This window comes from Melopsittacus undulatus, chromosome 4 (assembly GCF_012275295.1).
Source record: "Melopsittacus undulatus isolate bMelUnd1 chromosome 4, bMelUnd1.mat.Z, whole genome shotgun sequence".
NCBI lineage: Eukaryota > Metazoa > Chordata > Aves > Psittaciformes > Psittaculidae > Melopsittacus > Melopsittacus undulatus.
Genome location: NC_047530.1, coordinates 70591241 through 70605280, shown reverse-complemented (window position 1 = coordinate 70605280; position 14040 = coordinate 70591241). Strand labels below are relative to the sequence as shown.

Sequence of the window (14040 nt, the reverse complement as noted above, 5' to 3'; positions counted from 1 at the left end):
TTTCCACTATGCATCACTCCATGCATGTCCCAAAATGGAGTCTTCTGGGGCCTTGTTCATGATTTGCTGTGTATCTGAGGGGGTAAAATAATTGAATGTGCTCCTTCTGTTTAGTTAAATGTGCTTTCCATCCTAATTTCACAAAATATACGTGACGAAACACAAGTAACTGGAAGTGACTGTTCTCCCCAATGGCATTTTGCACAATAATCCTTGCAAAATCAAACCCTGGTGGGAGGGTGTTTAAATATGAGTGGAAATACTACATGTCATTGTTTCCAGAAAGGCCCTAAGGTCACAAAGATGCTGCTCTTTCTTTACCTGAGGCTTGCCTGGGCAGGTAAACAAACAGGTTTTTGTATAAAATAGCCTAAAGGCAAAAGTGAGGTAATGAATTCTGACTTCCAGTGTAAGGCAATAAAAAGTTTCAAGTCTGATAACACTAGTGATAAGTTCTTAAGCTAAGGATGATTCATTTTGTGATCCCTGAAAACCTGGGAAAGGCTTCACTGAGCAGGTAAAAACTTGGAAGGAAGCTAAAGGATTGCAGAGCCATGTGAATATTGCATTTTGACATAATACACCTATTTGGGCACTATTCTGGTGGTTGCTTGGATTTAAAAGATTTAAAGCATTTTTTAATGTTTTATTGGTAAAGCTTTGATGAACTGGATGTGGTTAAAAACATATTTTGTGATTGACCTAGCTTTGGAGAAAATCAACTGTTTGCTTAAAATATGTGGGAGATGGTTTTCCAATAGTGCTATGCAAAATGACACTTCCTGGTGCATTTTAGCAACGGCACCTGAAGGACTTCCTCAGTTATATTAACATATATAATATATAATCTTATAGAATATATATTGTATATCATATAATGCTTAGAAATAATAGTTATGTTGCTTTTTTGTAAATACTTCTTTCACATAAAACTTTGCAGTTTTTACACCTATTTCATTGCGTTTGTGTGTGATGCAGAGAAAAGGGGTAGCTTGGATCTGAGCCTGAAGTTTATTTCTTTCAGTTGCTGGGTCCACAATAAGAGAAGAAGCAGAAGAGCAAAATCTTTGTCCTTCAGCAGGCTGGGGATATGATGGCAGTATTAGAAATTGAGACAGTTAAGCCTTGGAGAGGATCAGTAATGAATAGTCTCTATTATTTAGTGCCATAGGTGCAGAAAATATGAATACTTTTCCTAATTTTCATGGAATTTGTATTCTATCCCTGATGACACCAACATAGTAGTATGTAACTGATAGCAGTGTATACAGTAAAGACTAGACAAAAATTGCAGTTTAAAACATGACACTGTGATTTCAGAAGGAGACATATCAAAGCCAGAATGTTGCAAACATCTTTTAAGAGTGCAAGGCTAAGCAGGAGAAAGGCAACCTTTTGACCTTTCTCAGCTTGGAACGGTGTCTTGTGTCCATCCACACTCCCTGGCATCCCTCTGGCTCTGACCTGGCAGTACACTGGGGTACTTGTGCATGGGCTAGTGGGAAAATCCTATCAGATGGTGGGAACACCTACATGTTGACCTTGAGGCTGGCTGCAAACTGGAAATCTGCTTTTAGTTTTCCTCTTTTGCATCACTCTGAAAGTGTGCCCTGCCTTGCACAGGGAGAAAAAAGAGAAGGTTTGAGCTGCTGTATCCATCAGGCTTGAGTTGCATCATGGAGGATATGCTCATATAATCCTTTACAAACAGAGAAAATACATTTATCTTGCCTTACTTTATGTTCAGAGACCTCCTGGCACACAAGCAAGCCAGTGGACATGAATAAACCAGCCAGGGCGTAGCCCAAGCTTTGGGTTGTGTTGGGAACCCTGTACTCCTGGAGATGTATTTCCACCTGTTTAAAATGAGCTAAATTTTCACAGGTTGTCCAGGTAAATGAATAGGAAGAAAGTTCCTTTTTGGAAAAGAAGATTGAAATTGTTTATTGAAATTGTTTACTTGCTTAAACCAGTGATTTTGGTGTAGGAAGGCGTCTGACTCATATACTGATATGATTGACTTAAATAATTTCAGTCAACTTGTTATCAGAAATTAAGTACTGACCATAGTGAACACTTCAAATTTAAACTTTAATGATATCTCCACCTCCATCCAGTTTTGATGCATGAAACCATGACTTTCTTGGCTTGGCTCTCACTGATCTTCCATGTTTTTTTCCAGGAGCATTTTGCTTTGGTTTCAGCCCTTGCAATGCATTAAAATATACTTCAGTGACTGCAGGCTACCCAGCAACAGCTGACACCTTCACCCAGACAGCTGAGTCTCCTAAAAATGCAATGATGATACCATATAAACAGTCATTTAGAGGTCCCAGTTCTGGGTATCCCTATTTTTATCTGTGCCTGAGAGTGAAGGAGGAGTCTTTATGATAGACACATATTTTATAATATACCTTAATTTGTGAGTGTGCATGTTGCTGCCTTACACCATGCTAATTTTTTTGTGTGCCAGCCAAAATCTTGGTGGCTTCTAGGATGATCGTTGATTGCATTATGTACTGCTACAATATCCCAGCTAGAAAGTTTTAGTATGAAAAAGTGTAAAAGAGGCAATAAACATTAATTGTAGTATAACTCCAGTTTAGCTGCTTTGATTGCAATATACTTCCATTACAGATATATGCACACTCATCTGTTTTCATGATGTTATTTATCATATTCTTTTATGATGGTAGTTCTTGCAGTCAGAGAATAATATACTCTCCTGAAATCATGCTTCACAGAAAATGTTGTCTCTGTCATCCAATACATGCTTTTTGAATGGACAAGAAAATCTCTGTGTCACCTTTGTCTGCATCTGTTATAACTCAAGTTATTCACAGCAGAATTGCCTTTGTGGTATACAGACCATATAAATACTTTTCATCTCAGGGTTCTCATAAATATGTCTCTTTGAAGTTGTTAATGTCATCAAATCTTAACGACTTCACACTGTTCCTTCATTAACCCTCCAGCATATTTACAGAGGATTTTAAGCATTACAGGAGATTGTGCTCACACCTGATTATAGGGGTCTTACTGACATTTAAAGCTCTACTGTGACTAACCATTAGCAAAACCTCTGTTTATCATTAGGCAAGTTAAATGTGAATAAGGAGTATAAGTAGTGATTATAATTAGCAGTACAGAAGTGTGTTGTCTGCACTTAACTTTTCCTGAGCTACATGGTCCTTGTGAGGGGGCTGTTAAACAGCTGTATGTTTAATTAGGTGGTATACATATGGATATATTAAGATACACATAAAGTAGTATAGAATAATATACTATATGATTACATTAAATGATATATATTACTAAATTAAATCATATATCTTATTACATAGTGTATATATAAATATGTGTACAGGCATACAATTTTTTGGTATATGCAGTCTTATATATATGTAAATTGGGTTACTAGGGGGTACCTTTGGGAGAGTGTGACTTCTTCCAGCCTCACTAAGTAAGCCTCTGGTCCTGTGCTCAGATGAAGATTGCCAGCTGCAGAAATTTGTTTTAACAGAACAGTTTCTAGCAGCAGTAAATGGATCTTCATTTAGCTTGAGAGGTACTAAATTACATTTGCCATTTACCTAAGTGCATTAAGAGACGTAGTCAGAACATACCTAGCATGAGTATTCATGTCTTTGGGGATTGATATGAAATATTATGTAGTACTTTGTAAAACACCTGGGGTTCAGAGGAGAATGAATGAATGTTCATCGCTTATTTGGCTTCCTGGTACCCATGTGGACCTCAGAGATAGGTGGTATGTTTGCAGCTATATCTGAACCTACTGCGGGAGAGAAAATCCACAGAGTGCTTGCATCATTCACTATGTACATGAAAAATAAATTAGCTGATTGCCATCAGTCACCAATTTAAGGCATAATGCCATATAGACTATAAATGCATCTGATGGGATGGGGACTTTTCTGTTCAGAGGCCATGCTCTTTCATGCTGTGATGGAATCCAAGAGGAATTTAGTCTGAGATGCTGATTGAACGTGTTCATTAAAAACCAGCTGACCAGAATTGAAACCTTTTTCTTCTCCCTGCTCTCATGAGACCTCACTTGGAGTATTGTGTACAGTTCTGGTGTCCTCAGCGTGAAAAGGACATGGCAGGGGGTTGGAACTTGATGATCTTAAGGTCCTTTCCAACCCTAACTATTCTATGGTTCTATGATTTTTCAGAACTACTTGTTTGCATAAGATAATGACACTGTTAAAATGCATTGGGAAACAATGGCAGACAGAAATATTTACAGGAAGGCTGCTCTGTCTTTCAAAATTACATAAGATGATAGACAAAAAGGTGAATTTAAGAATTTGCGATCTTCTGAGCTTACTTAGCTATTGTGTCAGCTTAACAGTCACACCTTTACTACAAAGACTGCATAATAGAAATATAGGCAAAAGTTTTACTCTAAAAGATGTCTGTACTTTGGAAAAAATGCCTTTGATGTTTTTGTAAGATATGTTAATGGTACATGTTTGTGGTAGGGCACTGGGATGCTGTTTGATATTTTAGACAAAAGAAAAGAAAAAAGATTTGTGAACTCTTACTTCATTATTTTCATGCTCACTACATGGGTTTATCAGTGTTGTTGCCAATCAAAAAGCGAGTTGCTTTTTTGCCTTGTGTGATAATCATACATTACACTGAATACAAACCATCTTGAAATGGCCAGGCTGGCTGAAATCCCCTACATTTTTTCCACCTAGCTAGAAAGCACTGACTTTGCAAGGTCATCTTTTCCTGCTCTCAGTGAATATACTAGGATTTTACTGAGATTTTAAGATTTCAGTGACTTGATACAATCCTTGTCATCATCAGCCAGTACAGGAGGAAACCATCCTTTTCAGTGAGTCTCCACACACACCCCCTGTTGAATAATATTAACTTCTTCTTCTAGGACAGATCTTGTCTAAAAATCAGTTAAAACTCCTATTTGGCAGAAGAGAGTAAAAACAAAAAAAAAAAAAAGAAAAAATATACCAAACCAGAAAATTAGAGACCCCATTCTATTAATTGTCTCTTCCACTCTGAAGAGAGTAAAAGACTCAGGGTTTGGTTTTTGGTTTTTTGTTTTTTTTTACAGAAATCTTTCATAGAAAAGCTATGGGTCATTCTTTGTCATCAGTTTGATTATAAAAATCAAAATGCTTCTCAAAAAGGAGTTTCTGTCTTGAAAATGAGAGGAGGCTTTAAATGCTGTAATGCATTCACTTAGTTCTGCAATGGAATTTGAGAAGAAAAGGTTGAATTTGCACTGTGAAGGTTTTTACGTCCTGCAAATGCAGTTAGGGATAGAAACCAATTTCATTAACCAGGGGGTTCATGACTGAAAAGACCAGCAAATAAAAGCAGAGTCGTTTATTGCAATTTTATTTGTGAGAATATTTGTAAATATTTTTTCTGAAAGCCTTTTGCTCATTTCTATTTCCTGGAGTGAAATGGGATATGGGGATGAAATTCATTGCAATTACTCTCTGAAAAAAAGAATAATTAATACAAGTGAAGAGAGTTTTAGAGTAGTTTTGTTTAATTAAACTGTTTCTGTAGGGAGAAACTGTTATAAACTGTACATACACAAACTTTTATAGCTAATGCAAATGTCTAAGCTACATCTGAGACTAAAATCTGGACCACTTGGGGTCCTGCACATTCAATACATGTGGTCCTGTTTTCTTTGAGCATCTGTACATTATGCAGTGGTAATCTGTTATGCTTGTTTTTACAACACGACTTTGCTTCTAAAGTATATGGTGTAGTGTATGGTGTGTAACATTGAGGTCTTGGAATTTATCTGAACCATGAAAACTGAAGTTGGAAATAAATTACTCAAAACTTCCAGAACTGGGAGGTGTTCAATTATTAGGATATAACAGAACTCAGTTGTGTAAAATCTCTTGAGGTCAAGGAGAAGTTATCATCTATTTTGGGGGTAGGATGAAACCCTCAGAAACAGCATAATGCACTAAAAGTTTCCCCAGATCACTCAGTGTCAGAGACAGTGATTTGTCTGAGGTTACAATGTACTGAGCCCCTGTTTCTTGCTTGCTTTCAGCCTGCATTGATTTCTTTGCATCTCACAGTTGCTTGTAGGAGGTGTTTCTGGAAAACCAGTGTACTATAGCTAAAACTAAGGGTATTTCAGATCATTTCAGTGCATGCTTAGTCCATTGTCCAGCAGATGAATTTTATGTTCCTGTTTTGAGGTGTGTACCCATTTTCATGCTTTCTCATGAATGAAGCCATTTTCCTCTGCAGTTCACAACAGGTTTTCAAATTTTGACATTTTGCTAATTGCATTTTCCCCTTGTCTTGTTTTTTTTCCAGCTCTCGTAAATGTGAAACTTTGGGCTATTGATCGGCAATGTTTTCAAACAATAATGATGAGGACAGGCCTCATCAAGCATACTGAGTATATGGAATTTTTAAAAAGGTATGACACTTGTTTACTTTGTCAAAAACTACAGTGAAACTGCTGTCCTCATCTTTTGACTTTTTTTTGTGTGAGTCCAGTGTTTGATTTGTTTCCTTCTCATGTCTTTTTTCATTTGTTTGCTATTTAACCATCTGTATGCTGTATCCTCCCGACGAAAGGAGGGTGAGCACTAGGAAGTCTTGCTGCAGCTTAGTTTCATCTTATTGTGAGTGATTCGTTGGTAGAGTCACGCAGCTGAGATGTGAGAGAAAAAGCTTTGATATGAGTCACTCAAAGTGTATCTTATTAAAGGAAATACCCATTAAAGAATAAATAACAATTTAAAAAAGACCCCAAAACACCCTCCTTAGGGAAAACCCTGGTTCTTAAACTTCTGTAGAAAGAAGCAAGCCCATTCTGAGTGTGTTCTTGGGCTTCCAGAATAAAATGCAAGTTTCTAGGGAAATAAAACTTTATTTTGCTATAAAATGAAGATTATTTGAATAACAAGAAAGACATAAAGCCAGGTCTTTCACTCCTTAAATTTGACTCTCTCAAACTTTCCTTTGGATCATGTTTCCATCTCAAAGTGGAACAAATCCTCCTTGTGAAAGTTGTGTCTAATATCCTAGTAATTCAAGTGTGCTATAGCAGTGAGGAACGGGCTATGTTTCAGGTCAGCAAAATAATCCCAAACAGAATAATGTAACTGAATTCTAGAGAAAAAAAATCACAGAAGTCAATGTGATGCTCTAAGTATTAATCACATCATTAGTAAGATATTATTACCTCAGGCTTGTCCCAGATCTAAACATTTCCCACTGCATAATTTCCCTTCTGAACCAGCAACCCCCTGCTATGCAGAAGCAGTGCAAGGAGTAAAATTATGCCCAAAAGATAATTTCTTTTGATGGTAGATGGGGGTGTGATCAAAATCCTTCAGATTTGGTCTCCTTTTCACCTCTTTCTGGGGGAAGCTGTGCTTGATTTCTTTCTTTTTCTGTTTTGGATGTGTCTTATTTTCAACACAGGGAAATGTTTTAGCAATTATTGCTCATTTCCAGAAGCTCCTTCTTTTTTCCAGAGAGAGTTTTTCAGGGAAATGTGCCGTTGTAAAATATAGAAGATGTTACAGTTTGTAAGCTGATGACTTGAGTAATGATACACTCTCTTAAAAAGGATATTTTGAATGAAAAATTAAAGCCATGCAGCCATATCAGATGGCAAGTAACAAGTCTCCCTAATGTGGGTATACTAATTTTTACCCTGACATGTTGCATCCCTGATATAGTCTTGTTTCTAACCTGCTTCTTATATGTGTTTTCAAATATAAGACTTCTAAAATTGGAAAAACATTCACAGTACATTCACTTAGACATTCAGTAACATAAACTCAAGGAATAGCCTACATGCATTCCAGCCACGTCCCTAGGTAAGAAATTGATCAAACCTGGGACACGATTAGCTGCTTAGATCTGGGAGTGAAGCCCTGCCCATTACATTGGTTCTTGGCTGGGTTGACACCTTACCTCCTGGCCTCTCTTGTGTGGCCTGAAGTTTCACCTGTGATTCTTTTCAGTCATGAATAAAAATAGTAATGATAAAATAATGAAACAAAAATAATCGGCCAGGCAGCATTGTCTTCCTGAGAGGACAAGATCTTTCCCTGGAGAGGACCAGGAGCTCCATGGAGATATTCTGCTGCTCAGAGATGACATAGAATAATAGAATCACAGAATAGTTAGAGTTGAAGAGGACCTTAAGATCATCTAGTTCCACCCCCCCTACCATGGGCAGGAACACCTCACACTAAACTATGTCGCCAAGGCTCTGTCCAACCTGGCCTTGAACACTGCTAGCGATGGAGCATTCACAACTTCCCTGGGCAACCCATTCCAGTACCTCACCACCCTTACAGTAAAGAATTTCTTCCTTAGATCCAGTCTAAACTTCCTCTGTTTAAGTTTTAACCCATTACCCCTTGTCCTATTACTACAGTCCCTAATGAATAGTCCCTGCCCAGCATCCTTATAGGTCCCCTTCAGATACTGGGAGGCTGCTGTGAGGTCTCCAGGCTGAACAACCCCAACTTTCTCAGCCTGTCTTCATATGGGAGGTGCTCCAGTCCCCTGATCATCCTCGTGGCCCTCCTCTGGACTTGTTCCAACAGTTCCATGTCCTTTTTATGTTGAGGACACCAGAACTGCACACAATACTCCAAGTGAGGTCTCATGAGAGCAGAGGGCCAGGATCACCTCCTTCAAACTGCTTGTCACGCTTCTTTTGATGCAGCCCATGAAAGTATAGTCATCCAAGTCTAGCTTTTTCTGGATGTCTCATTTTATTGTTGTTAACAAGTAAACTCAGGTAAGAAAACAAAAGCTTTTACCATGCTGAAAGGTTTTTGTTTTTTTTTTAATAAAAATCATAAATTCAAATGTTAACAAATGTTGGCATTTTTTGTGTACTGGTGAGTGAAACCAAAAGATGTACGTAAGATCAGTTCTGGGGGTTAGAGCCTCTTTCAAAGCAGGAATTGTGCAATATGAAGGTCTTAAGCTTTGGGGTTTAATAGAGATTTTCAAGAAAATTGTCAAGATCAATTTGGATGCAGGCTCCACAGGGCCTGCTCAGCTTTAATTTTAAAGCAAATAGTGTTAGGCAGAAACCAAGAAACATTTCTCACCCTGTAGCTGAGCTTCTTGGACACACCCTATTACAGCTTGTCAAGCCATTATATTAATAATGATAATATTATTATAATATAACTAATAGAATAGTATTATTATATATTAATATTAAGTATATTATTATGTTATGATTATAATAATTCTCATTAGAAAGGCCTAAGGCAAGCAAATATTTTTTCTTTAAATCTTACAGTTTGAATTTAGAAAAAGATTTCATCCTACACAGCAGTTGTAAAATGGAGCAGATAGCTATAGGAAGTTGATTACAAAAGGGTATCTGCCCATTGTGTCTTCCAGTTGGGATTTGTTTATCAATAGCTACCTCAAGCTCATCTTAAATTCCATTTATTACATTAAATGATCTTGTTTAGGGATGCTTTCCTTCTAAAAATTGTTAAGGAAAAAATAGGTTGAATCTTGAATGCAAGGAGTATGTCAGTTCTTATTCTTTGGAGGTCTTTTTTCTTTCCTATATTAATAAGTAAATGAAAATGCTCTTGGTAAGAAACCAAATGGAATAGAAACAAAGGTTTAAATGGTACCTGTGCGCAGAATAGTCAATGGGGTTAGACAGTGTGATTTTCTCCTGATATTGGTCTAAAAAAGTTACCCTTTCTAATCCTTTCATTAATAGCAATAACATAATGCTTCAATAACATATTTTCACTTGTGAACAAAATACAATAGAAATTAAACTTTTGGGGTTGCAAAAAAGCTATTCATATATTCTTATTTATCTTTCTGAAAATAAGTGCAGTCTGTGCAGTAATATTACTGGGTCTCCTTGTACTCGTTGTACAAAGTCTTACCCCACAACCAGTGTTGTGGTTTTGCCTTGTTTTTCCCCAGGAGAATGATATTGGTGACACAGATCAGCTACTGTTCTCTTAGTTTCACCCTTTTATGTTCAAAGTATGTACAGTCTAGTCCTTTGTTCTGTATGCTGTAAGAAAACTATAAAAAGTACATTTCCTAGTTAAGAAACCTTCCTAATCGCTCCTGGGCTAGAAGTACATAGTTTTCACAGGCTTATAAAACTTAAGATAACTTTTCTGTCTTATATAAATCAATCGCAATGTACTGGTGTAAGGAGCAAGTGAACATCCTCGTTTTCATAGTATTTATGAGGAACCAGTTTGTGTATTCTTTTCTGCTGCTTGTAAGGTCAACAGATCTTTTGAAGTGATCAAAAGATGGCCTAATTCCCTAGCAGAACCTGCTTCAAGTAAGGGTTGGAAAATCCAGACTGTTTTTGATCCCTGTGTATATGCTGAATGACAAATCATAGCAATGATTCTCTTTGAAACAGAAATTTTCAGTAGCTCATTATGTGGTTAAATCAATGCTAGATTAAGCTAATTCATAGTGAAGCTAGCAGTAAAAAGTTAAAATATAATCTTGTACTGTAGATTAGGTAATTCCTTGTGGTATGTATCATTTAATATATTTGCTGTTATACAAGCAAGAAATAGCATCATTCTGCAGTGGAAGTTACAGGTATGCTAAAATTAACAGATCTCACTGCAATATTCACTGTTACAACATTTAGAATAATTTTCTTTTGAAGCCTGTACTAAAAATAATTCCATGTAAGCAAGATCAAAATATTTCAGTTAAAGAAACAGCTATTTGTAAGATAAATTTGTCCAGGAAATAAAAGATGGGTGTCGTAGTTTAAACCAAGTCCCCCAACTCCCGGAGAGTTAGGAAGGAGATTCCAAAGAATCTAGCCCCCACAGATTGAGATAAGAACGGTTTAATTGCTAAGGCATAACACAAAACCCCTACTGCCATTTACTACTACAGATAATAATGATACAGCAAACAGCAAGTGAAAAGAATACAACACCCCACCAGCCACCGACCCATAACTCACTCCACCCTGCCTGGCCAAGCACCATGCGCTCCCTTCTCCATTTTCATCCAGAGCCCCCCCCCTCCAGCCTTCTCTTTCCCAGTGTGCATCCTGGGCATCACGTGCTATGGTATGGAATACCTCATTGACTAGCCTGGGTCAGGTGTCCTGTCTCTCCTTCCTCCCGGACTCCCCTCCTCCACCTGGCTGGAAAAAACCTTGAACAAAAAACACCCTCAAAACATGCTCAAACCATGACAATGGGGAAAAGCCTTATATTGTGGTAAGTGTAACAGTTTCCTGATAGATCATAAAAGTTTAAAGACCAGAATGCCTTGGGAGAGTAACTATTATATTTAAAACAAACAAACAAACAAAACCTAACCAACCAAGAACCAAACAAACACAAGAAGAAAAACTCAATCTGAAAAGAAAAACCTTCCTAATTTTACATTAAAAGGGACCTTATGTTCAAGTCCACTGTGTAAACTGTGATTCAGCAAAGACAAATGAACAGATCAGGAGAATAAATGGTGTGTCATCTCTGTGTCACCTCAGAGGCAAGATCTAGCTTTGGAATTGGAACTTAAAGTAAATATACACATATACACACAATCTTGAATCTTATGAATAAAAATTCAGTACTGCTGATAAAAAAAATCAAGGTATGTTGTTAGTCCAAGCTTTAACTTAATGTCAAAAACTTTAATCTTGCTGAAGAAATGTCTGCTCTTCAGGCTTTACTGTTTTGTCATAACGCTCTGGCTTGATCTTGAGTCTCCTTGACAGTTTTATCTGACTCCAAATTAGCTTAAGTGGGAAGTTGTGATCTGGGCTGACATAGCAGAGGTGATCTGGTTATGTCTAAGAAATGGGAGCTTATGCACTCACAGCTTATCTACATGGGAAGTTAGGCTGGTAAATTTTTTTATGTGTAGCAAGCGGAGCCAGAAAGGTGATCCTGTGGTGATACATACTCGGATTGGTCAGCATGATGATTTAATGTGAGTCATTTGTCAATGGGAAGAAAACAATATGAAAATGTGTGAAGCTTTGTTAAATGACTGAAAAATTGCCTGCATTTTTACATTAAATGGTTCCCAAAGTGGATCTTTCAGTGAAATGATACTGGATAGAAGTGGGAGAGAAATTAAGTGAGGCAGAAGGAAGAGAGACTTTGAAAAAAGAGTTGGAGGTGGGTGGTGAGTTGGTAAATATGTACATTGAGAGTGTTTTGGCTGACTAAATCTGAAAAATGGGTTTTGGCTGAAAGAAGACTTTAGTGGAACACTAATGTAGGCAAAGTTAACAGAGGGGATAACAGAGCAGAAAAAGAGAAAAGGGGAAATTATTTCTGTAGCACATAAATGCATCTATTCTTAATGCAAATCTAAAGAAGGGAACAGATGTGCTGGTTCAGATCAAGAGCCCATCTAGGCTAACATCCTTTTCACCCAGCGATGTTGCTCAAGGCCAAAATGGACAGGACCATCCCCACTACAATAGGTGTGCAGTCCAAGACTTGGAAGGCCAAGAGCATCATACTGAAGAATGTTTACAACAAGAAGATCTGGCCATCACCCACCTTAAGGATGTCCAAATTTTTAAAGGCAGTCCACGGAGTGTATCTAGGAGGAACAAGCTGGACTGTTCATCTTACATCATGGTCAAGTTCCTTCTGACCTCGGAGGCAAGCAAGAATTCTGTCAAGTTACCTCTCTTTTACTTTCCCTGTTTCTGTCCAGGTTGGTGAACACTAGATCAAACATGTGATATATGAACTGTGTTATTGATATGGTGACAAGAAAGCTTATGTCCAGATTATGATCTGCTGGATGGAGCCAGAAAGGCTGGAAAGATCCAAAACAGCATCTCTGAAGAGCTGTAGATGAGATGAAAAAACTTGAAAATCAGCTTACCTTCCTCTGCCATCCCCCAATTTGACCATAATAAGCAACCCAGAATAAAGTAAAACTGAGGAGAGGCAATAGATCATTTGGTTGCTTGACAGCTCAGCTGGCTTTCAGCTCAGTTTTTCTGTGGAAAACTGAATCATTCCTTTCTTCTGAAACATTCACACGTGACATTTTTAAACTCTCTCTTCCCTGTTAGCATAACTCAAGCGAAGCAGGTCATATGCCATCCACAGTTTGACTGCAGTTTGCAGAGCTGTTGAGTAGTATCTTCTTTTCTCTCTGAAGATGTACTGTTCTTTCTATTGCCTCATGCTGCATGAGCCCCCCAGATCTGCTAAGAGAGGAAAGATTGAATGAGTGATCTGCATTAGAGCACATCTACTATGTGGCAATTTTAGCTGGAAAGCATAAGAGGACAGAGTCTTTCCACATCACAAGAAGTGCTAGCTTTGAAGAGGGCACATGGAAACAGTGGGGATTCTTTCAGAGCAGACATCTATATACTGTCCCTTTCATCTGTTTTGTTGGGATTTTTTGAAGGTGAGATGGAAGTGTACAGCTTAGTCTTTGACTAAGGTCATATTAAACTCCCTATGCCATGAGGAGCTACAATGAGTTATGCCTGGAGCTTTAGTGGGAAAGGCTAAGATGACTTGAGAGGGTTTGCAAGACTGAAACTTTAGTCTTCTAAAATCTGGTTAAATAAATTGTGTTAAATCTTCTGCATTTTGGTTGGATAAATCATATGTTATAGCTAGTGTTGGAGAAAACAAGCATTTTAGAAAGCCACGCTTACTAGCACTAGCTTTGTGCTTCTCAGCTTGGGTTTCGCACTGTTAATGACAAACTGGAATGTACAGGAAGCTGCATTCCAGGCCGTAGTTCATGCAGACTGCCACAAATCTGTGCATGGGTCAACAGGATGTAGCTAATGGGCTGCCAAGGATCACCAACCCCCCTGGGTAAAAGCAAGAGGGAGTAGGAGCAGGTTAGAGATGCACAGTCCGCCACAGCAGGCATGGTGGGGAAGAGTGTTAATGAGTTACCACAGCAGGGGAGGATGGCAGCAGCTTCCAGGTTGCAAACCAGAGAGTAAATAAGACGTTGGGAAGCAAGCTAGGGTTAGCCTAAAGGTAGAAAGAAAGA

General features: G+C 38.0%; 1 protein-coding gene across 2 annotated transcripts in view; it reads left to right on the top strand.

Moving 5' to 3' along the window:
* Window positions 1-14040, top strand: part of PRKG1 (protein kinase cGMP-dependent 1) — a 479219-nt gene that overhangs the window by 296871 nt on the left and 168308 nt on the right. For both annotated transcript variants that reach the window (XM_013130233.3, XM_005153712.4), the window contains exon 4: window positions 6346-6451. In XM_013130233.3, coding sequence (XP_012985687.1) covers window positions 6346-6451 — 106 coding nt within the window. The remainder of the gene's footprint in view (window positions 1-6345; window positions 6452-14040) is intronic.